The 23447-nt window shown below is 45.2% G+C and overlaps 1 protein-coding gene across 1 annotated transcript; it reads right to left on the minus strand.

Annotated features, from left to right (window-relative positions):
• Positions 1-1528: 1528 nt before the first annotated feature.
• On the minus strand, positions 1529-22982 carry LOC134585401 (zinc finger protein 892-like). The gene is made up of 8 exons (XM_063440813.1): positions 22853-22982; positions 14537-14655; positions 9075-9227; positions 8451-8544; positions 7684-7797; positions 6704-6801; positions 4562-4628; positions 1529-3305 (listed from the first exon to the last, which is right to left on the minus strand). Exons 1-8 carry the CDS (start codon positions 22980-22982, stop codon positions 1957-1959), a joined length of 2124 nt encoding a protein of 707 aa, XP_063296883.1. The 3' UTR covers positions 1529-1956.
• Positions 22983-23447: the final 465 nt, after the last annotated feature.

Here is a 23447-nt window from a genome sequence, read left to right on the forward strand (position 1 = left end):
TGGCCTGTCCGGCTTGGGCTTTTTAGTTTTTCGCCCCATCACGTCCGCCGTCGCCTGCCCCTGTGTGGAGGTCTTTGTGTAGAGATTTCGGAGACAAAGCGGCCGCCTTTTTCTCCACCCGGTCACTCGCCGGGCTTACTGCGTCTCAGAGGTTCGAGAGTGGGGTCTGTGTGATCAGCAGCTTGTCCCCAGGTGAGTTTATGGATCTAGATACCCACATTCAGGCTGGAAATTGGGGTATTACCCCGATAAACGTCAGGTTTTGCAAGAGCTCGCTCGGCATGCGGCTGCTCAGCTCCGAGTTCAAGCTCCGCCCCCTACTATTTTATTATTAACCAAAAATATATATAATTATAGATGTTTATTATTAACCAAATATTTTACATGTGGGAGAACGTTCTCTCGTATGATGTTTTTATATTAAATATTTTGTATATACTAATTATGCTTTTTGTTCCTTTCAATAGAAGGAAAGAACAACATCAAGTTGGGTTATTAATTATATATATATATATATGTATGTATTGTTTTTATTTAAGGTTTATTTGCATATAGCTAGGTTCTTTCCCACTTTAAAAATGGCGAAATCGCTAGTGCTATTTGTGTCTGGGGAATCCAAAAGAAAACATAGAGAACCCGGAAATGACATCAATACGCCAGACGCCGAAGTCTGAATGATGTGACCGGACGTCAAGTCACGTGGATGTGAAAGTTCAATGAACCCGGAAGTGAAGACGGACGTCGGCAAACAGCGCCAAACTGGACACCTAATACAACTATTTAAAGAGAAGACCAGCATCCACTATACACTTTGACAAAGACATAGAGGTCGAAACGCGTTAGTGTTGTGGACTATTTATTTTAAGCTTACTTTTGTTTCCAGTGTTATTTTGTATCCAGTAAAGTCTATTTCTTTTTCACCATATTGGATATCCTGAAATTCATTGAGGGGCTGGAAAAGAGCTATCCTGCTTAGGAATCTGAAAGCTAGAATAAGCTTATTATTCATCTGCCTTCGAAGTCAGAGCCAGCTTTATGTGGCTCTGCATATTGTGACTGACCCAATACCTTCATAATTGATCAATTTTTCTTGTGTTACAGTATTATACTATGCATATGTTTATGTTTCTATTATAGGAAGATCAGGAGGTGTCCAACTCACTATACTAAATATACAGCCAAGTATTGTATATTTATTTGCACCCCCCTTATATTCATTTCTCTCACTTTGTCATTTTGTGGTTTTGGGCACTGGGGGTAGTTGCCTTTCCTTTTGTACTAAGCGCCAATCCACCATTTCTTCGCTGTGTTTATCAATTTGTGCTTATTGAACATTCTTCACCTACTTCCTTCCCATGAAACGCCGTGGAGACACACACAAGGATAAAAGCGATCACTAATAAAAACAAGTGATTTCATGTTAATCTGAGTAACCCTTTAAATGGAGACAGCGACATCCTGATTTTTTGAAAAAATTTATTTATTTATTTTTTTAAATATAAAGCAACTCTTTCCCCCTTACCACTCACCCAAATACTCAGTAATTCTAGCATGTCTTGGAAGCAATAAAATCTACACGTTTGTAGAAATAACTGCTATAGTAATAAAGCCCTTATTTTGTCAATGGTATGAAATATGGCTTTAAAAAAACAAAATACACAAGCATGGCTTATTGCAGAACTTCACATTTTTATCTGGTTTTCAATTTACTTCAAACAAGAATTTCTATTCTCAACATGCATCCAAACTTTTACTTTTTTTTTTTTTTTTTTTAAATAAAAAAATAAAATACAGGAAGGAAGTGTAAGTGTTTGTGTTTAATGTTAGTGCCACATGGAGATACATTGTTTCTCTCAATTTACATCCACTGTAGAAGGACATGGATCCAGAAAGTCTGAGACTTATACTGTGGCACAAAACACTGTTTATATAACAATAACCTAATTGAAAGGAGACTTAGGATTTTTCTCTGGTGTGAATCTTTTGATGTGTGATCAGGTGTGGCATCTGGGTAAAACACTTGCCACACTCTGGGCATGTAAATGGTTTCTCACCCGTGTGGACTCTGTAATGTCGGACAAGCGATGATTTCACTTTAAAACCTTTCCCACAGTGAGTGCATGAATAAGGTCTCTCTCCAGTGTGGATCCGCTTATGTGATAGAAGACTAGATACTTGATTAAATGTTTTCCCGCATTCCTGACAGGAGAAGGGTCTCTCTCCTGTGTGGATACGCTGATGTATAAGAAGATTCCGGTTTTTGCTGAAGCACTTACCGCAATCAGCACACATAAATGGTTTCTCCCCTTTGTGAATTTTCAGATGGGCAGAGAGGTATGCGTTCTGGCTGAAACATTTGCCACATTCTGGGCACACATACTGGTTCTTTTCTTTATTTTTTTTATCCACATTCTTGGCACTCAATGGATCGGCACATTCTCCTTCGTACACATTCCGATGTGTAACAAGATGTGTGATCTGGTTGAAACCACGTCCGCATTCGCTACATATAAACGGTTTCTCGCCTGTGTGAATCCGGTGATGCCTTATGAGGGATGCTCGCTCTTTAAAACATTTACCACAGTCGGAGCATAAAAATGGTTTCTCTCCTGTGTGAATTCTGCGATGTGAAAGCAGACTGGAAACCTGAATAAAAGATTTGCCGCAATCTTTGCACGCAAATGGACGCTCTCCCGTGTGAATTCTCTGATGTACAACAAGGCTCCTGTTGTTGCGGAAACATTTCCCACAATCCGAGCACACAAATGGCTTCTCTCCTGTGTGGATCCTCCGATGGGAAGTAAGATACGAGCTCTTATGGAACGATTTCCCACAGTCTAAACATGCATGTTGGTTCTCAGCTTCCACAGGATTTGATTCTTGAACATTGTGTGTGACTAGGTCCAAATTATCGGTATAAAATACTATACACTCTTCTGCCTTCTCCGCTATGTCAGTTGAAAATTTTAAATTGTCTGCTAAGCTCGTCCTAAACTTTTTGCGTTTTTGTGCCTTTTCCAGAATTCTCTGCACTTTGAGGGTTCTGCTTTTAGGCTTTTTAAAATGAGCAGGTAATATAATTGTGTGTTCGTTGACAGAGTCTGCAAGAATCAATTCTCCTTGTGAAGTTATGTCCTGAGCCTGAATTATAACATATTTTTTAGCACTTTCATCTGCTAGATTGTGGCCAATAATAGTTGCTCCATCAAGATTTTCAGTAACTACTTCCTCGTTTGCTGAAAAGTCTGGGACGGTTACGGTGATCTCATGTTCCTCAGGCTGTGTTTCAAAGCAGATCGGCATATCTGGTGATATGTGAAAAGCATAGATAGGTAAATGTTAGACAACACTCAAAATAAAGAATGGAAACCATTGCACAATTCAGGAGAAAATCTGGGCCCTGTGTTCTTGGCATAGTTTATAACTGCATCTACTGGTCAAATAAAGAATAACTTGCTGCCGCGGTAAGCCTGCCCTCTTGGTTCCTGATGTCAAGAGTATATGCTATACAACTTGAATGGTGTGCATACACTCGGACTAGTTGTGTATATTTAGAGGTCAAGTGAAAACAGCAGTTACACTCAAATTGCAGCAGGGGACTGAAATACATGTTCCATAAACTCCATTGAGAAAGTTTTATGGCATAAGATCAGACCCTTATACATGTACCTTGGGTCAGACAGTCTCTATGGTCTTCCCAGCTTCACTCCCTGCACAGAGCAGTGACGTCATCAGCCCGACTGTCAAGTTCAAACACTGTCTGACCTAAGGTGTGTGTGTGTGTATATGGCTTAGGGATCCTACTAAAGGTAGGGATGAGTTTTTCTGTTTTTTCTATTTCCTATACTTGTTTAAATAAAATGTATTTCCTTTCTATCATTGATGAAATGATTACTATATTAAAAATAGTGGATGACAGATCTTCTTTAAACAGATCTATCACACAAAAAATTAAATACAATTCTTCTATACACAAAAACGTTAAGGTAATTTTAAGCTACATTTAAATATAAGGGGTGATATTTAATTAAAGATGCAGTATTTGTATCATTTTTTACATTGAACTCTATAACTACACTAATCCCAGAGCTAAACAGAGTTCTGATGTCAGCGAATAGCTTGGGAGAGGCGGCATAGAGAAAGGCATTAACAAAGGGATGTTACTAATCAAACTTTATAACAATGAATCAGATGTGAAAAACAACAAAAATGGGAACTTTTTCAATAAGTATAATAAAGAATGTGGAAAGTCTAAAATGCTTCTAATGGAATGTTAATGGGTAGCATCCTGGTAAGGGCAGGTAGGAGAATGAGGAAAGTTCTGGGATCGATGTTAGCTATGTGATTGGTAGGCAGTACATTGCCCAGTTAGAGGTGAACAAACATAACATGGGGCAGGACAAGTGGATGTAAAATTTATTAACCATGTAATAATCTTATAGGGCTGAAATAAATTACCTACACCTCTACGGGGCAGCAAACCGTTACCAGTTAGTAATGCAGGTCTTCAGGGACAGTACAGTGATTACATAAGTTAAAAAATGTAAATGGCTTATCGCACCTGTATGGATTTCTGTAACAATTTCATCCTTGCACTCCACGTGAAAGATCTCATCTCCTTGCTCAATCTGTGACATAGAAACAATGCTCACTTGGATTTATACATGTACATTTCTTCAGGCGCATTACATGTAACAATGGTCATGAACATAGAAATAAATAGTGAGCAAGATATGTCCATAGATCACTTATCCAGACATTGGAGTGTAGTCTGGCTAATATATTTAGCACAATAAATACCCTTGGTTAAAATAAATATATATACCCTGGTTACACTGCCTTAGAAATGGCAAACATCAATCACCCGTAAGTGTCCCTGGTCAAGACAACAAATTATATTTACCAACCCACCTCAATAATATGAGAGTAACATGAAAGTCATGCCGAGAGAGTCAATAAAGGGAAACTATAGTGCTAGATAAACAGCTCCTTAGAGTGCCCCCCTCCATCCCAGTGTTCCAAATGGGGTTTAAAAAAAAAAAAAAAAAAAAAAAAAAAACAGCCACTAGAGGTTGAGTTAACCCTGGATAGTAATTATTGCAGTTTTTCAATAACTACAATTGCAAGGGAACTGGGAATATGCACCCATTTGTAACCAGACGAGTTGGATACACGGGAACAGAGGCATTGAGGTCCTGCTCAGTGAGCTTACATGCTAGAGGGAGTGGGGTATAGTGACAGAAACAGAGGGGTTGAGGGCCCTGCTCAGTGAGTTTACATGTTAGAGGGAGTGGGGTATAGTGACACAGTAACAGAGGGATTGAGGGCCCCACTCAGTGAGCTTACATGCTAGAGGGAGTGGGGTATAGTGACAGTAACAGAGGGATTGAGGGCACTGCTCAGTGAGTTTACATGCTAGAGGGAGTGGGGTATAGTGACACAGTAACAGAGGGATTGAGGGCCCTGCTCAGTGAGTTTAGATGTTAGAGGGAGTGGGGTATAGTGACACAGGAACAGAGGGATTGAGGCCCTGCTCAGTGAGTTTACATGTTAGAGGGAGTGGGGTATAGTGACACAGTAACAGAGGGATTGAGGCCCTGCTCAGTGAGCTTACATGCTAGAGGGAGTGGGGTATAGTGACATAAGGTAAGGGTAGGGTAGAAAAGTAGGTTGCTGGGATAGTTTTTATTGAGGGCTTGGTGTTTTGTTTTGATGACAGTTGCGGAAGAGGAATCAGGGTGCGGGGAGGGAAAGCTGCTCACAGTTTAATTGATACGCTTTCTAAAGAAGTGAAGACTGGGTGAAAGTCTAAGAGAGGAGAAGGGCGTTCCATAGGAACGGTGCATCCCTAGAGAAGTCTTTATGGTGAGCATCAGAGGTAACAAGAGAACCAGGGCAATCTGATGACAAGTGGGCTACTGGAACAGACCATTCCTGGACACGAAACGTGAATCTAAACCTGCTTGACTACAACAACAGACCCAATGAGAGGAGACACATGAAACGTATTTGGGAACAATAGATGAATTAGAGACCTTTCATCTACACGAATACCAAAACAGTTAGATACACAACGTTTGAACACTCACAACTGGAATTAGATGGACTACACAAAACATCATACAGAGAGTTGCCAACCTGAATTTCTGCCCCAAGATGGTAAAACCACAGATATAAGAAAGATGATCAGCTAGCAGTCCTTGACCACCTGACAGGATTACCAAAAGATCACTGGAAAACCACTGCCAGACAGTAAGTTAGCAGCGGTTAATGAGGCACTGTCCACAATCCCAACCATCACAGAGACTCATATCACACCCATAGTGGTCCTCCAACTGCTTGACTACAAGATCAGGCTGAAGAAGAACCAATGCCCAAGCTGTTATACAGTGTCTGCCATCCAAGGACTAACTATAACCACTTACACTACATTGTAACAGAGATTACTCCCTCTACAGTCGCAGTTACACAATGTAAAAGCTGTTATGATGGGGAATCTTGCCCTTACAAGCTGTGCTAATAGTCCCCAAATGTAATAACATTTTTGAAAACTGACAGTGTGAAGTTAAACATTATGACACGTGTAAAGTTTACGGATATAAGGCTTTCCTTTAACAACTAGTGACTGCAGACAAGGGTATTCGCACTACTTCAGGAGCTAAATGTGATCATGAATCAGAGATATAAATCTTATAGTTAATACCTGGTAATCCTGAGCAATCCCATCTTCCTCTACATAATCCTCTGAATATATAATGTCATGCTCTGCTTCAGGTACATGGCATTCACTGGGCACTTCTGCTAAACAAAGGCACAGAAAATACATTATAAAAATCTATCAATAACAGAAGGTGTGTATATAACTACCTGTACATATTTAAGATATTAAAGGGCCCTGTGTTCTTGCGCATTGCGAAAGCATTTAAATAATGCTTTCCTATAGGGAGGTCTAATGCACGCACACAGCTATTGCTGCGCATGCACATTAGGTCTCCCCCACCGACGTCAGCCGAGGAGCGTGGGCAGAGCCTGACCCATCGCCGAGGGACATCGGTTTTATCCCCTTCAGCAACATGGGATGGGCGCCCCCAGGTTCCAGGCGCCCCATGGGAGGGAGGGGGGCCTTCCAGGATTCTCCAGTGCCAGGAAAACAGGTTTGTTTTCCTGGCACTGGATAGTCCCTTTAGGCGGTTAAGCCATTCTCCGCTGACCCTCAGGTTTCCAAGACGGCATCCGGCTTCAGAATATCAGGTTCAGAAAGTGCGTAGTGCCGTCGGGTAAGTGAGCTGCTGATTGACCGAGAGCAGTCAGATGAAACGCTCAGCCAGTGACTCCTTATTCATAAAACTGGTTTGAAAAAAAAAAAAGCATACCCTTTACAAGACAGTTTTTATGAATGGAGAGCCACTGATTGGCTGAAAGAATCAGCTGACCGCTCTAGTCAATCAGCGGCGCCCATGCCCGGCAGCACTCCGCACTTCCTGAAACGGAGATCTTGAAGCTGGATACTACCTGGGGGACCTGAGGATCAGCGCTGGAGTCTTACTTTGGGGTTTAACAGTCTAACCCCTTATGGTAAGACTGTACCTGGAGGCCCCGTGGCACCATAAAAATTAGTGTTCCTTTAATGTACAGTAAGTGTGTCAGAAGTTCTGTGTCACAGTGTATGTAGATCATACTGACCTTCACACGTTTCCTCAGTTACTATATCCTCCTGGATTTCCGGTTCATCACTCACACTTGGCTCTGTAACAATCTCTGTTATGGTTATAACCTCAGGACTCACTTCATCTCCAACTGTTGAGGAAATGTTTTATTTTGTCATCCATCATTAATGTGTACCTTGTATATTGTGCTTTGCTTTACAGACAAAGATGATGTATTATTTTTATCTTGACTGTTAAAAAAAAAATTCAGCTTTCAAAGATTAGCTTCCCCATTCTGTATCCTATTTCTGCGTTTAGATTTTACCATTCCCTATGTTTACGGGTAGGCAACCTTTGGCACTCACATGTTCTGGGATACATCTCCCATAATTCTGGCACAGCACCACAGAAGATGTAGCCCAAAAGATCTGGAGCCAAAAGGTTGCCTACCCCTGCCCTAAAACAAACAAAAGCAGCTTTTCCATGTAAAAACTGGGGCTACACATCATATACTAGAATTTATTTTAAAAACAAATGGATTGAATACTAAACTGGAAATTGTGGAGAACTGACAAAATGTAATTAGTGTAATGTCTGCCTAAGTCCAATCTCTAGTGGGTGAGCAGGATGTGGGTGGACATTCAATGTTAGGTTTAAACAGTTTAACATTAAATGGAGAGGCAGTGTTTGGGGACTACCAGCACTATAACAACAACTTCAATAAGATAAAATGGTTATAGTGCCTTGAATCACTTTAACAGTAGACTGAAAACTGCATTCCTAAAGAGAACATTCTGCACTTACCCAGTGGTTTAGTCACCAACTCATGGACCTCGTCATGGTCCTCTACATACTTGTGCTCCTCCACTACAGAGAACTGGAGATGGACGCTTTCACACTAAGAGAGACACATGAAATATAAAAACAGAAGTCACTCACTAAAACCCATTCACAATGGTTTCCAGATCTGGGACCCACCACAAACATCAGTTTGTCTGTACAAATACCAAGGATCACTGCCATTGCCTGAACTCAGAGGTGCTGAAGAATACTAGATTTCTAAAAAAAATCCCTCCAAAAAAAAAAATCAGGTGACAGTAGCAATATTGTTGGCAATGTCTTCACATGCGGTCTAATTTTTAAAACCTGCTACCGGTGTAAAATTCATATTTTCTCTGCTTGTTGTATGATAGGCGAGCTTTAGAGGACAATATACAAAATATCATCATTTGAAAGAGAATATTCTTTCTACTTTCTACATGATTGCGCCTGCCATAGCAACATGACCTAATCTAGGGAAGAATACACAATCACTTGGTTTAGGAAACACTGGGCACCGTTCTAGGCCCTGGCTTTTCTCAGCCATGCTCCGGACATTTGCCAAGATTATCAGACAGTCTATATGAACTTTGTTCCAGTCACTCTCACCTCTTCTTCCACCTCTTCATTCAACAGCTGAATGATCAAATTTGCGAGAACCCGGATCTTCTGGTCTTTGTCCTCGTACTCAGGAGAAGGCATAGTTGTGGTTGTATTTCTTGCTGTACCATTCTCTTCTGTTTTTTTCATAATGATATAATCCTATATAATTAAGAAATAAACACATATCGCTACTAATCTCAGCACTGTGCTCTTATTTAGATTATGGAGGCAGCTGACATAATTCAGCCGTTACATTTTGTAAACCAGGAATATTCCTTGAGTTCCCACAGCAGCCAAAATGGGCTGACTCCCTTCTATCTCAGACTAACAAGGCTGCAATAAGAACAGTTTGAATCCTTAACAAAACCATTGCCTTTGCCAACTCGTCCACTCCATGAAGTTTTCAGTTATTGGTTTCAGCCACCCTCCTATTTGCATACATTTTGGGTGAAGGAGGGCAGGGCCGGATTAACATAGGGGCTGATGGAGCTGCAGCTCCAGGCCCAGGCCCATGGAATAGGCCCATTTAAAAAAAAAAAGTTTTTTTTTTGCACACTACTCTTACGTTTGCCACTTGACTGGTATTTTACTGGCACAGCTGGTATTTTAAGCTGCCTGTATTGCAGTAATACCGGCAATTCAAATGCAAGTAATTTTCTCAGAATAAATGGAAATTACTCTGCAATACCAGCACCGGCCAGTAGGGGTCACTGCATGTGGAGAGAGGCAGGGATAGGAAGTTACACAGCATATCCCTGCCTCTCTCTACTACTCACTGATCCGTGGGGGAGCAGCAACACAGCCCAGAGTCCAGACAGCAGCTCTACAGCTCAGGTAAGTGAGGGATGGGGGGGAAAGGCAGCAGGGACACATGGGGACACTGAAACACTAGGGGACGCCTGGGGACGCAGGGACGCCTGGGGACGCAGGGACGCCTGGGGACGCAGGGACGCCTGGGGACGCCTGGGGACGCAGGGACGCCTGGGGACGCCTGGGGACGCCTGGGGACGCAGGGACGCCTGGGGACGCAGGGACGCCTGGGGACGCAGGGACGCCTGGGGACGCCTGGGGACGCCTGGGGAAGCCTGGGGAAGCCTGGGGACGCCTGGGGACGCCTGGGGACGCCAGGGGACGCCAGGGGACGCCAGGGGACGCCAGGGGACGCCAGGGGACGCCAGGGGACGCCAGGGGACGCCAGGGGACGCAGGGACACCAGGGGACACCTGGGGCCACTGGGACACTTGGGGACGCTGTGAGATATAGGGACATTGGGAGACACTGAGACATTGGGACACGGAGACACTATGTTCCCATGTCCCCCAGCTCAGTGTCCCCCAGTGTCTGTGTCCCCAAGTCCCCCAGTGTCTGTGTCCCCAAGTCCCCCAGTGTCTGTGTCCCCAAGTCCCCCAGTGTCTGTGTCCCCAAGTCCCCCAGTGTCTGTGTCCCCAAGTCCCCCAGTGTCTGTGTCCCCAAGTCCCCCAGTGTCTGTGTCCCCAAGTCCCCCAGTGTCTGTGTCCCCAAGTCCCCCAGTGTCTGTGTCCCCAAGTCCCCCAGTGTCTGTGTCCCCAAGTCCCCCAGTGTCTGTGTCCCCAAGTCCCCCAGTGTCTGTGTCCCCAAGTCCCCCAGTGTCTGTGTCCCCAAGTCCCCCAGTGTCTGTGTCCCCAAGTCCCCCAGTGTCTGTGTCCCCAAGTCCCCCAGTGTCTGTGTCCCCAAGTCCCCCAGTGTCTGTGTCCCCAAGTCCCCCAGTGTCTGTGTCCCCAAGTCCCCCAGTGTCTGTGTCCCCAAGTCCCCCAGTGTCTGTGTCCCCAAGTCCCCCAGTGTCTGTGTCCCCAAGTCCCCCAGTGTCTGTGTCCCCAAGTCCCCCAGTGTCTGTGTCCCCAAGTCCCCCAGTGTCTGTGTCCCCAAGTCCCCCAGTGTCTGTGTCCCCAAGTCCCCCAGTGTCTGTGTCCCCAAGTCTCCCAGTGTCTGTGTCCCCAAGTCTCCCAGTGTCTGTGTCCCCAAGTCTCCCAGTGTCTGTGTCCCCAAGTCTCCCAGTGTCTGTGTCCCCAAGTCTCCCAGTGTCTGTGTCCCCAAGTCTCCCAGTGTCTGTGTCCCCAAGTCTCCCAGTGTCTGTGTCCCCAAGTCTCCCAGTGTCTGTGTCCCCAAGTCTCCCAGTGTCTGTGTCCCCAAGTCTCCCAGTGTCTGTGTCCCCATGTCTCCCAGTGTCTGTGTCCCCATGTCTCCCAGTGTCTGTGTCCCATGTCTCCCAGTGTCTGTGTCCCATGTCTCCCAGTGTCTGTGTCCCATGTCTCCCAGTGTCTGTGTCCCATGTCTCCCAGTGTCTGTGTCCCATGTCTCCCAGTGTCTGTGTCCCATGTCTCCCAGTGTCTGTGTCCCATGTCTCCCAGTGTCTGTGTCCCATGTCTCCCAGTGTCTGTGTCCCATGTCTCCCAGTGTCTGTGTCCCATGTCTCCCAGTGTCTGTGTCCCATGTCTCCCAGTGTCTGTGTCCCATGTCTCCCAGTGTCTGTGTCCCATGTCTCCCAGTGTCTGTGTCCCATGTCTCCCAGTGTCTGTGTCCCATGTCTCCCAGTGTCTGTGTCCCATGTCTCCCAGTGTCTGTGTCCCATGTCTCCCAGTGTCTGTGTCCCATGTCTCCCAGTGTCTGTGTCCCATGTCTCCCAGTGTCTGTGTCCCATGTCTCCCAGTGTCTGTGTCCCATGTCTCCCAGTGTCTGTGTCCCATGTCTCCCAGTGTCTGTGTCCCATGTCTCCCAGTGTCTGTGTCCCATGTCTCCCAGTGTCTGTGTCCCATGTCTCCCAGTGTCTGTGTCCCATGTCTCCCAGTGTCTGTGTCCCATGTCTCCCAGTGTCTGTGTCCCATGTCTCCCAGTGTCTGTGTCCCATGTCTCCCAGTGTCTGTGTCCCATGTCTCCCAGTGTCTGTGTCCCATGTCTCCCAGTGTCTGTGTCCCATGTCTCCCAGTGTCTGTGTCCCATGTCTCCCAGTGTCTGTGTCCCATGTCTCCCAGTGTCTGTGTCCCATGTCTCCCAGTGTCTGTGTCCCATGTCTCCCAGTGTCTGTGTCCCATGTCTCCCAGTGTCTGTGTCCCATGTCTCCCAGTGTCTGTGTCCCATGTCTCATGTCTCCCAGTATCCCTATATGTCCCAGTGTCCCCATGTCTATGTCCACAACTGTCCCCAAGTGTCTGTATCCCAGTCCGTGGCCCCGGGTCTCTCCGTGGCCCCGGGTCTCTCCGTGGCCCCGGGTCTCTCCGTGGCCCCGGGTCTCTCCGTGGCCCCGGGTCTCTCCGTGGCCCCGGGTCTCTCCGTGGCCCCGGGTCTCTCCGTGGCCCCGGGTCTCTCCGTGGCCCCGGGTCTCTCCGTGGCCCCGGGTCTCTCCGTGGCCCCGGGTCTCTCCGTGGCCCCGGGTCTCTCCGTGGCCCCGGGTCTCTCCGTGGCCCCGGGTCTCTCCGTGGCCCCGGGTCTCTCCGGGTCTCTCCGGGTCTCTCCGGGTCTCTCCGTGTCTCTCCGTGTCTCTCCGTGTCTCTCCGTGTCTCTCCGGGTCTCTCCGTGTCCCCGGGTCTCTCCGTGTCCCCGGGTCTCTCCGTGTCCCCGGGTCTCTCCGTGTCCCCGGGTCTCTCCGTGTCCCCGGGTCTCTCCGTGTCCCCGGGTCTCTCCGTGTCCCCGGGTCTCTCCGTGTCCCCGGGTCTCTCCGTGTCCCCGGGACACACAGACATTGGGACACTGGGAGAAATGGGGACACAGACACTGGCAGACTAGGGGACTGGGCGACATGGGGACCCTGACACTGTGATACATAGGGACACTGAGACACTGGGAGACAGGGAGACACTGGGAGCAATCCATCTATACAGCAGAATCAAACTGTGAGTAGTTTGTTCGTGATTTTACAGAATTTTCTCTGATGTCACTCCTTGTGATTTACATCATGTGATGTCACGCATAACTAATTAATTATACAAATGATTAAGGCCGGTATTTTTTTTCCAAGAAAGGTGGCAACCTTAACTACTCTTCACATACTCTTGCTTAAAGGAGCACTATAGGGTCAGGAACACAATCATGTATTTCTGACCCTATTATGTTAAAACCACCACCCTGGCCCCTTCTTGCCTCCCTAAATATAGTAAAATATTACTTGTATTCAATTCTGCAGCTGCTGGCTCAGAAGTGGTGGTCTGAGCAAATTACAATACTACCCCATAGGATTGGCTGAGACTGTCAACTAGGCAGATCAGGGGCAGAGCCAGCACAAGTCCAACATAGCCCTGGCCAATCAGCATCTCCTCATAAAGATAAATTGGATCAATGCATCTCTATGAGGAAAGTTCAGTGTCTGCATGCAGATGGTGGAGACACTGAATGGCAGTGCTGCACACTAGGAAGTACTGCCCCAGGAAGCACCTCTAGCAGCCATCTAAGGAGCAGCCAGTGGAGTTATTTTCACTGAAGACAGTGTTTATTGCAAAAAGCCTGAATGGAATGATTCTACTTACCAGAACAAATACAATAAGCTGTAGTTGTTCTGGTGACTATAGTGTCCCTTTAAGTTTGGAAGCTTAAGAGAGATGTATGGGAACAAAACTTGTGTGGACTGGCTGACATTAAAATTAGTTTAGGTAATGCAGACATTGGTCTCTCTAACACTGTGGCATGTCCCCTTTCTTCTACACTCACTACATACACCTTTTCTCTGTCTCAGACTATATACCAGGAACTTCTGCCTGCTAGTAAGAAGGTAAGGAGACAAGTGGACCAGCGAGTGCTAGGGGACAGTCCTTAGAAAGCATGGAGTGAGCGCATTACTAGACGCATTTATGTCAAGCTCAAGGTGCTGCCTGCATAGTATGTCCTTAGTTGGGCAGCCTGCAGGATTGGCAGGCAGCCTGACATGTATTCATGCCAGGCTGACCTTCCAATTCTTTGGACAAACATGCCCCCTTTTTGGGCATGTTCACCCCTTTTGGCAGGTCTTGTCACGTGATTTGCGCCAGTGGCACACCCTTTTACCCCGCCCATTGACTTCCTGCTTCACTGGACACTGCTGTTAGGGGTCATGGATTTACTTGAAAGATGAAAGCATAAATTAGAGAGAGATTAGCATAGAGTATGTGTTTTCTTATAGCTGCATCCTATGAGATTCCCTCGGGCACCATCTCCATCAGATACATCACGCTTGGGAGGTATGATTGTTTTAGGGATTTGGGTCGATAAGAGTCAGTAATTAGGCCCATCATAATTGTCAGCTCCAGGCCCACTGTGCTCTTAATCCGGCCCTGAAGGAGGGAAAGCCTTGACTGCATGACCTGTCTACAAGAGTTCAGTTATGGGGGGTGAGAGGCAGAGATAAAAGGAAGGTACTCTGTGGGTGCTGCGTGGATTAAAGTAAAATGTATCTGAAATGTGACAATGCATGCTTTAAGATAACAGGAATGTCCCTGTGATATTCCACTATTGGTATCCCTCACCTCTCCCGTCAACAGGTGAATTATCTCCAGAGTGAGATTCAAAATCTTCTCTGTCATCTGATTCCTGTCCTTGCCCATCGTAGAGCCTTGCAGATCCAAATCTTGGTGATCAGCCCTGACTAAAAAGAGAGACAAAGGGTAGTGTTACACTATGATCTGTGGTTTAACATGCTGAAAGGGAAGTCCGTGATTAGATACATGATTTTTATTTTATTTTACACTGATGATTTCACTATTCGTTTTTACAATGTGAGACAAATAAGCAGGATTACAGGTAATAGTAAAAAGAAACAAAAAACAAACAAACACAATATAAAGGATTTTTAAAAATATATTAATCATAAAGGAAGGATGTGAGCTGAATATCTGCCACAGAAACCTTGCCATTTAGAGTGGTGGGCACATTTGTTAGAAAAAAATATCACCCGTTTGTGCCATTTTTCACAAACTGGAAGCAACAAATACATAGTAAAAATATAGATATAAAATCTCTATTTTATGATGTAAAATAGAGATTAAATAATTGCAACTGTGAAATGCTCTAAAACCATAGCATAAAACCCAGATATGATATTTTTCTATACATTCTAGGGACCATAACAATATTGTCTCAATGAAATGGTTATGGTGCCTGGAGATCCCGAGCACAATCTTACCTTAAAGTGCACCTTTAATGAAACAATTCACATACCAGGACTTGCACATACATGGAATACACCATATATCACAAAGATACACGGTGTATTCAGTGTGAAATATATTGATTTACTAAGCTCTTACTAAGTTTTCTGCTAATCTATACATTTGCTAGAAAAACTGCCAGCACAATGTACAGATAAAATCTTAGGCTCAATCTAATGAGCATAGATTGTTTGAGGCATGACAAGTCCTCTTTAAAGGGTTACTTACAGCATTATAGCCACCACAGCTCACAGAATGTCAGCGAACTACAGGAATATGGACAGAACCGACATTAGCCAGCCCAGATCTCGTTTCACGTAGCCATTTCATCGCCAATCTCTGCTAAATATTGGAGTAAAATTGAGCTTTTTGTAATTGTATGCTTTTGCAACAGGGCCGCCATCAGGGTCCTGGGGGGCCCAGCACACTCTTACTTACCTTCCCAGCAGCTCCCCTGTCTAACTCTCGAGGCCTGCGTGCCGTGCGGAGTGTTGCCATGGTAACCCATGGAAATGCTCTGACTGCCGCGGGACTTGCAAAAGTAAGGTAGAGTGTGCTGGGCCCCCCAGGTCCCTGATGGCGGCCCTGTTCTGCATTATCGGCAATATCAGTATCTTTATTGGCAGATACCGATATTGCTGAAAATAAAGAATATCGGCCGATAATATCTGCCAGACCGATAATCGGTCGATCTCTACGATTTATTAAAGAATACACACCGGGGTAATTCAAAAGGCATAATTTGAACCTTAGCGTGGGACTTCTTTTTTTTACTATTTTGTACCGAGTGTAGTGGTAATAAGCATTTTTTCTGCATTTTTGACCCACAAAGTGAGCTACTACTGTACATTTTGCAAACTTTATGTGTGCTATGGCAGTATAACACTTCATAGGTTGCTCGGCTATGCCGTCGGAGTTTAGGAATACCCCCGTATGTACCTTTGCCAGGTATATATGGATGTTGAAGGGGCACATTTGAGACTCAGACAGTTTTTTATTTTTTAACTTTGACGTTTTATGCTGTGTCCATGTTCCATTTTGAAGTAGTTTAGCTGGTTTGTTATACAAAATACCCCTCAAACACATACCTTTTTTTAATTTTTTTAAAGAATACATCCAGGGTTATTTCAAAAGGCATATTTTGAACCTTAGCGTGGGATCATTTTTTCGCTAGTTTGTTCCAGGTGTAGTGGTAATGAGCATTTTTAATGTATATTTTTACGCTTTTTAAAATTTGTTTTTAAACTTTTTATTTACTTATTAAATTGTTTTACCTTTTTTTAAACTTTCTTAAAACCTTTTTTACACATTTAAAATTGTTGCAAACTTTTTTTTACTGCTAACCCCTAACTAGCAGTAAGCAGCACTAACAGTAAATTCCCCAAGTTCCCATAACTCCCACCCCAGTTAAATAAATTGAAACACTGAGGGTAAAAAAAAAATAAAAAAAAAAAGTTTACCCTCAGGGGTTAAAAAAACAAACAAACAAAAAAAATCAGATCACAGTTTAATACTGTGATCTGTATTTTGATTACTTTAGGCAGTGATATACTGGCAGGGAAGGTGTTCATTTTTTATTAGGTCTGGGGAAAGGGGGTGGGATTTTTTAAAAACTTTTTTTTTTAAACGTTATTAAAACATTTTTCTTCAAACTATTGTTTTCTACTTTTTAAAGCTTTTTTTTTTTTAAATGTTAACCACTAGCTAACCTAACACCAACTTCCCCACTACTTCCACCCACCCTAGCTAGCTAAATATACAATTTAAAAATATTTCAATTAATTCATAAAATAAATTTAACCCCAGCTCACAGTAAAATATAGTCCCTGCCAATTGATCACTGACTACAGGGTTAAGAGGGGGTGAGATTTTAAACTATTTTTATTTTATTTTTTTACACAGGGAAAAGGTCATACTGACCGCGGAAGCACAGGGAGGTGGATTAGTAGTCCATGCAGCACATGTGCTCGCTCTGACAGCCTGTCAGAGCGATCACAGCTGCAGGGACAGCACGATCGTGTGCGTTAACCCCGCAATTGCAGCGATCTGAAGTTAAAGGGACACTATAGTCACCCAGACCACTTCAGCTCAATGAAGCGGTCTGGGTGCCAGGTCCCTCAGGTTTTAACCCTTCACATGTAAACAGTTTCTCTGAAACTGCTATGTTTACATTAGGGGTTAATCCAGCCTCTAGTGGCTGTCTTCCTGAAAGCTGCTAGAGGCGCATCTGCGACGCTGGATATGAATTTTGCATCCATCGTGCAGAGCGTCCAAAGGAAAGCATTGAGAAATGCTTTCCTATGGGCTGTTTGAATGCGAGCGGCACTTGCCGTTCCGCTCCACTTGGGAGCTGACGAGGGAGCCCGGCGCTGGATTAACCCCTTAAGGACCAAACTTCTGGAACAAAAGGGAATTATGCCAGGTCGCACATGTCATGTGTCCTTAAGGGGTTAAGGTAAACTGCTGAAGGGGTTTTAACCCCTTCAGCGCCACAGGAGGGGGGCCCTGAGGATGGGGGCCCCCTTAGGGCCCTATAGTGTCAGAAAAAACGCTTTGTTTTCCTGACACTATAGTGATCCTTTAACTTTAGTAAATGACGGAAAATTTCCGCCTAGCGTTGCGAAGGGGTTAAGCATATTAATTTGTGACCTTATCTGTAGTTCAGCACCAGGAAAGTGTCCTCAAATCAGCCACACCACCTATTCTGAAATAATCATAACAGTAATGTTTTACACTACCAAGAGGCTGCATGCATGCACCAAAACCACTACATTAAGATGCAGCTTTGGAGCTTAACCCCTTAAGGACCAAACTTCTGAAATAAAAGGGAATCATGACATGTCACACATGTCATGTGTCCTTAAGAGGTTAAAGTGCTCCTTTAACATCACTTGGAGAATCAAAGAGAATTTGACAAATAATCCAAAAGTTATAGTTGGACAAGATCGAACATTATTTACCTAAAAAAAACTACCGGTATGCTGAAAGTAGTCTTAAATTAAACATGTTGCAATTTCATGTCACCCTTCCTTTAAATCTGGAATGAAAACCCACCGCCTGCACAAAATCCTTTTAAAAGAGACACTGCAAGAACAATACTTGCTGTCCAGAAAATATGTGAAACCTAGCAATGTTATGGTAGGGCTGCCTCAAACCAGCGAGGCGAACACAGACTGTACAGACTGCTTCTATACCAGCAGAGGTACACAGTGAAGCACGGATTCAATGAGGAGCTGCTGATTGGTGCAGCAAGCGATTTGCACACATGCTCACTAGTCACCGAATGCTTTCCTATAGATTTATTGAGATCATCAAGATCGATGATAAGCATGGCCTATACAGAACAGTGCTCATTGGCTCAAAGTGTCGGCTGAGCGCTCTCAGTCAATAAAAGCAGTCTTGCATTGGCCATGCTTAAAGGGAAACTACGGTGGTCTGGGTGCAGTGTCCCAGTCACCTTGACCCTGCAAAAGTAATTATTTCAGTTTTTAATAAACTGCAATAATTAGCTTTGAGGGTTAACTCCACCTCTAGCGGCTGCCAGTGGGGAATTATAGGTAGCTATAGTGCCAGGAAAACAACTTTGTTTTCTTGGCACTATAGTTTCCATTTGATTCTACAGTGACATAGGTCTTTTACTGCAAGAGAAGACTAGATACAGCACATATACAGGTAAGTTGTCACATCATATTAAAGCAGCACCGTTACCCCTCCAAAAAAAGTAGTATTTCATAAATATAGAATTTTTATGGAATACTAACTTTGACTGTGTAGGAATTTCACTGGAATTCAAACCTCGTCAAGAGATATACAGAGCAGAGAGACTACTTTGTTCCTGTATTTCTCCTCCGCCTGAATTTTAGACTTAAGGCAGAGTCTAAGAGTCAATCCCGACAGCTGCAGGGTATTGGCTGTGTCTATGGATGATCCCACGGTCTCTCTGGTTCCGCATAGACCTCAATGCTGTACTCTGGCACATGCGTGAAATCACAGCAGTGACATCAGCTGCTGGCACTGTTGAAGAGACGTAGCACGAGAAAGATGACGACGCCCGCGATGGACAGGTGTGTGGTATGTAATCTCACCTTTACCTGCACATGCAGCGACCGGACCACCAACGGCGATATCACAATGAAGGGACTTTTTCTATTTCGGCAAAGTTCACAGACTGTGACATTATTGCTTTATAAATGGTTGGACAAACTACTCTGGGATGGTGCGCACTCTTGGTAACATAAACACTATGGCTGACTTTAGTGGTTATGGTCCTTGCCGGGTTCCTTTAACATCTGTAACCGTTTGTCCTATTAGTTGTTGTATCTCCATATTAATATTGTAAACTATTGCAGAGTATGTCAAAGCTACATTAATAACAATAATATTTATAACAATATTACAGGTTGCATATGAATCTTAATCCTCAAAACCTGTAAATAAACATTAGCCGTCAGTGTGCTCTAGACTCTTGTTTCTCAACCAGTGATACGCAAAGGGTCCACCAAAAGCATGATCTTCCGGCACTGCTCCCTTGCGTGGCCTGTGGTGATGCCGGGAGCCGGGTTATGGTGTCACTCAGGAACCAGCATCACTAGACAGTACTAGAGGAACAGCATGAAAATTACACAATTCCCACACTGGACCCCAGGGAAGTGATCCACTCCAGTTCTCCCAAATGGGTGGACTTAAATAAAAATAACAACAACAAAAGATGATTTGTGAGTGTGTGTGAGAGAACGTATATGTGTCTGTCAGTGAGTGTCAAATAAGTGACAGTACGGGTCGGTTCAGTGAGTGTCAAATTAGTGACAGCACGTGTCAAACCAGTGAGTGTTTCGGATCAGTGAGTGTCAAACTAGTGACAGTACGTGTCAGGTCAGCGAGTGTCAAATTAGTGACAGCACGTGTCAAACCAGTGAGTGTTTCGGATCAGTGAGTGTCAAATTAGTGACAGTACGTGTCAGGTCAGTGAGTGTCAAACTAGTGACAGTACGTGTCAGGTCAGTGAGTGTGTGTCTGGTCACTGCGTGTGTGTCAGGTCAGTGAGTGTGTGTCTGGTCACTGCGTGTGTGTCAGGTCAGTGAGTGTGTGTGTGTGTGTCAGGTCAGTGAGTGTGTGTGTGTGTGTGTCAGGTCAGTGAGTGTGTGTGTGTGTGTCAGGTCAGTGAGTGTGTGTGTGTGTGTCAGGTCAGTGAGTGTGTGTGTGTCAGGTCAGTGAGTGTGTGTGTGTGTGTCAGGTCAGTGAGTGTGTGTGTGTGTGTCAGGTCAGTGAGTGTGTGTGTGTGTGTCAGGTCAGTGAGTGTGTGTGTGTGTGTGTCAGGTCAGTGAGTGTGTGTGTGTGTGTGTCAGGTCAGTGAGTGTGTGTGTGTGTGTGTCAGGTCAGTGAGTGTGTGTGTGTGTGTCAGGTCAGTGAGTGTGTGTGTGTCAGGTCAGTGAGTGTGTGTGTGTGTGTCAGGTCAGTGAGTGTGTGTGTGTGTGTCAGGTCAGTGAGTGTGTGTGTGTGTGTCAGGTCAGTGAGTGTGTGTGTGTGTGTCAGGTCAGTGAGTGTGTGTGTGTGTCAGGTCAGTGAGTGTGTGTGTGTGTGTCAGGTCAGTGAGTGTGTGTGTGTGTGTCAGGTCAGTGAGTGTGTGTGTGTGTGTCAGGTCAGTGAGTGTGTGTGTGTGTGTCAGGTCAGTGAGTGTGTGTGTGTGTCAGGTCAGTGAGTGTGTGTGTGTGTCAGGTCAGTGAGTGTGTGTGTGTGTCAGGTCAGTGAGTGTGTGTGTGTGTCAGGTCAGTGAGTGTGTGTGTGTGTCAGGTCAGTGAGTGTGTGTGTGTGTCAGGTCAGTGAGTGTGTGTGTGTGTCAGGTCAGTGAGTGTGTGTGTGTGTCAGGTCAGTGAGTGTGTGTGTGTGTGTCAGGTCAGTGTGTGTGTGTGTGTCAGGTCAGTGAGTGTGTGTGTGTGTCAGGTCAGTGAGTGTGTGTGTGTGTCAGGTCAGTGAGTGTGTGTGTGTGTCAGGTCAGTGAGTGTGTGTGTGTGTCAGGTCAGTGAGTGTGTGTGTGTGTCAGGTCAGTGAGTGTGTGTGTGTGTCAGGTCAGTGAGTGTGTGTGTGTGTCAGGCCAGTGAGTGTGTGTGTGTGTCAGGCCAGTGAGTGTGTGTGTGTGTCAGGCCAGTGAGTGTGTGTGTGTGTCAGGTCAGTGAGTGTGTGTGTGTGTCAGGTCAGTGAGTGTGTGTGTGTGTCAGGTCAGTGAGTGTGTGTGTGTCAGGTCAGTGAGTGTGTGTGTGTCAGGTCAGTGAGTGTGTGTGTGTCAGGTCAGTGAGTGTGTGTGTGTCAGGTCAGTGAGTGTGTGTGTGTCAGGTCAGTGAGTGTGTGTGTGTCAGGTCAGTGAGTGTGTGTGTGTCAGGTCAGTGAGTGTGTGTGTGTCAGGTCAGTGAGTGTGTGTGTGTCAGGTCAGTGAGTGTGTGTGTGTCAGGTCAGTGAGTGTGTGTGTGTCAGGTCAGTGAGTGTGTGTGTGTCAGGTCAGTGAGTGTGTGTGTGTCAGGTCAGTGAGTGTGTGTGTGTCAGGTCAGTGAGTGTGTGTGTGTCAGGTCAGTGAGTGTGTGTGTGTCAGGTCAGTGAGTGTGTGTGTGTCAGGTCAGTGAGTGTGTGTGTGTCAGGTCAGTGAGTGTGTGTGTGTCAGGTCAGTGAGTGTGTGTGTGTCAGGTCAGTGAGTGTGTGTGTGTCAGGTCAGTGAGTGTGTGTGTGTCAGGTCAGTGAGTGTGTGTGTGTCAGGTCAGTGAGTGTGTGTGTGTCAGGTCAGTGAGTGTGTGTGTGTCAGGTCAGTGAGTGTGTGTGTGTCAGGTCAGTGAGTGTGTGTGTGTCAGGTCAGTGAGTGTGTGTGTGTGTGTGTCAGGTCAGTGAGTGTGTGTGTGTGTGTGTCAGGTCAGTGAGTGTGTGTGTGTGTGTCAGGTCAGTGAGTGTGTGTGTGTGTGTCAGGTCAGTGAGTGTGTGTGTGTGTGTGTCAGGTCAGTGAGTGTGTGTGTGTGTGTCAGTCAGTGAGTGTGTGTGTGTGTGTCGGTCAGTGAGTGTGTGTCGGTCAGTGAGTGTGTGTCGGTCCGTGAGTGTGTGTCGGTCAGTGAGTGTGTGTCGGTCAGTGAGTGTGTGTCGGTCAGTGAGTGTGTGTCGGTCAGTGAGTGTGTGTCGGTCAGTGAGTGTGTGGCAGTTTCCAATGTGCAGATGTGTGTGTTTTAGATTTTCATTTTGTTACTTTGTTTTTAACTTCAGGTTAATTTCATACACAATATCCCTGTTGTGTCATATTTTGGAATTTAAGTCAATAGAAAGTACTGTCTCGAGGCAGGGGTGCTTGGGATTTTGTGTTGGTCTGGCAGGGTGATGTAACTGCTTTAGGCCAAGGGACATGAAATGTCAAACCCCCCCGACAGCCCAGACTGCTATCAGTCCCCACAGGAACTCAACCTCCAATCCTTGAGGGCTGGGTTACAAACCCTGGCTCTATCAGGGACCCACAAACCCTGGCCCTCCAGATATTGCCGAACTACAACTCCCATGATCCTTTGAGTGAAACAGATAGCCAGAGCATGATGGGAGTTGTAGGTCAGCAACACCTGGAGGGCCAGAGTTTGGAGCAGCCTGCTCTCGGCATTATGGATATTCACTTACCTCGGGAGGTCGGTGGGTTCTGGCGATCGGCTCGCGATGCAGAATACAAGGAAGACTTCACGGAACGTCGCGCTCTGGTGACGTCACGCCAGAAAGACAAGCGGGACTCGTCACGTGATGCGGAGGTCATCGAGTTCTACACACACCCTTGCTGCTTCATAACGTTTGGTCTCCGAGAAAATGGCCGCGAACCCCACCAACTTGCAGAACATTTCTTTCACTATGAATAACATGTTTTTTTTAGTTTAGACTTTCACAATTAGACCTGCATGCAGGGCTCCATCACAGCCATTGTGCTTTACTTGCTGTGTTTTCTCTCTTTCAGTAAATTGACATTATTATTATCATCATCATCATCATCATTATTATTATGTGATGGTTATTGATCCAATGGGCCAAAATCAAAAGATCATCAATTACCCAGCTCAGGGTCCTAAACCAAGGCCAGCCCAGCACAGTTATTATAAAGCAATGAGATGCCTGGCATCTGGGGTTGCACATTCAGAGCTCTGTGATAAGAAAGCACCAGACCCAGTCACATAGTATTATCATGTACATTATATCTACTGCCAGTTACTCTAACCAGATAACATGC

Source organism: Pelobates fuscus, chromosome 1 (genome assembly GCF_036172605.1).
Source record: "Pelobates fuscus isolate aPelFus1 chromosome 1, aPelFus1.pri, whole genome shotgun sequence".
NCBI lineage: Eukaryota > Metazoa > Chordata > Amphibia > Anura > Pelobatidae > Pelobates > Pelobates fuscus.

Excerpts from the sequence above, each read along its gene's own strand:
- LOC134585401 (XM_063440813.1), bottom strand. The coding sequence starts at position 22,982 with ATGACCTCCGCATCACGTGACGAGTCCCGCTTGTCTTTCTGGCGTGAC. Across the intron at positions 14,656-22,852 it reads GAACCCACCGACCTCCCGAG|TCAGGGCTGATCACCAAGAT; the intron begins GTAAGTGAATAT and ends CTCTCTTTTTAG. Across the intron at positions 6,802-7,683 it reads AACTGAGGAAACGTGTGAAG|CAGAAGTGCCCAGTGAATGC; the intron begins GTCAGTATGATC and ends GCCTTTGTTTAG.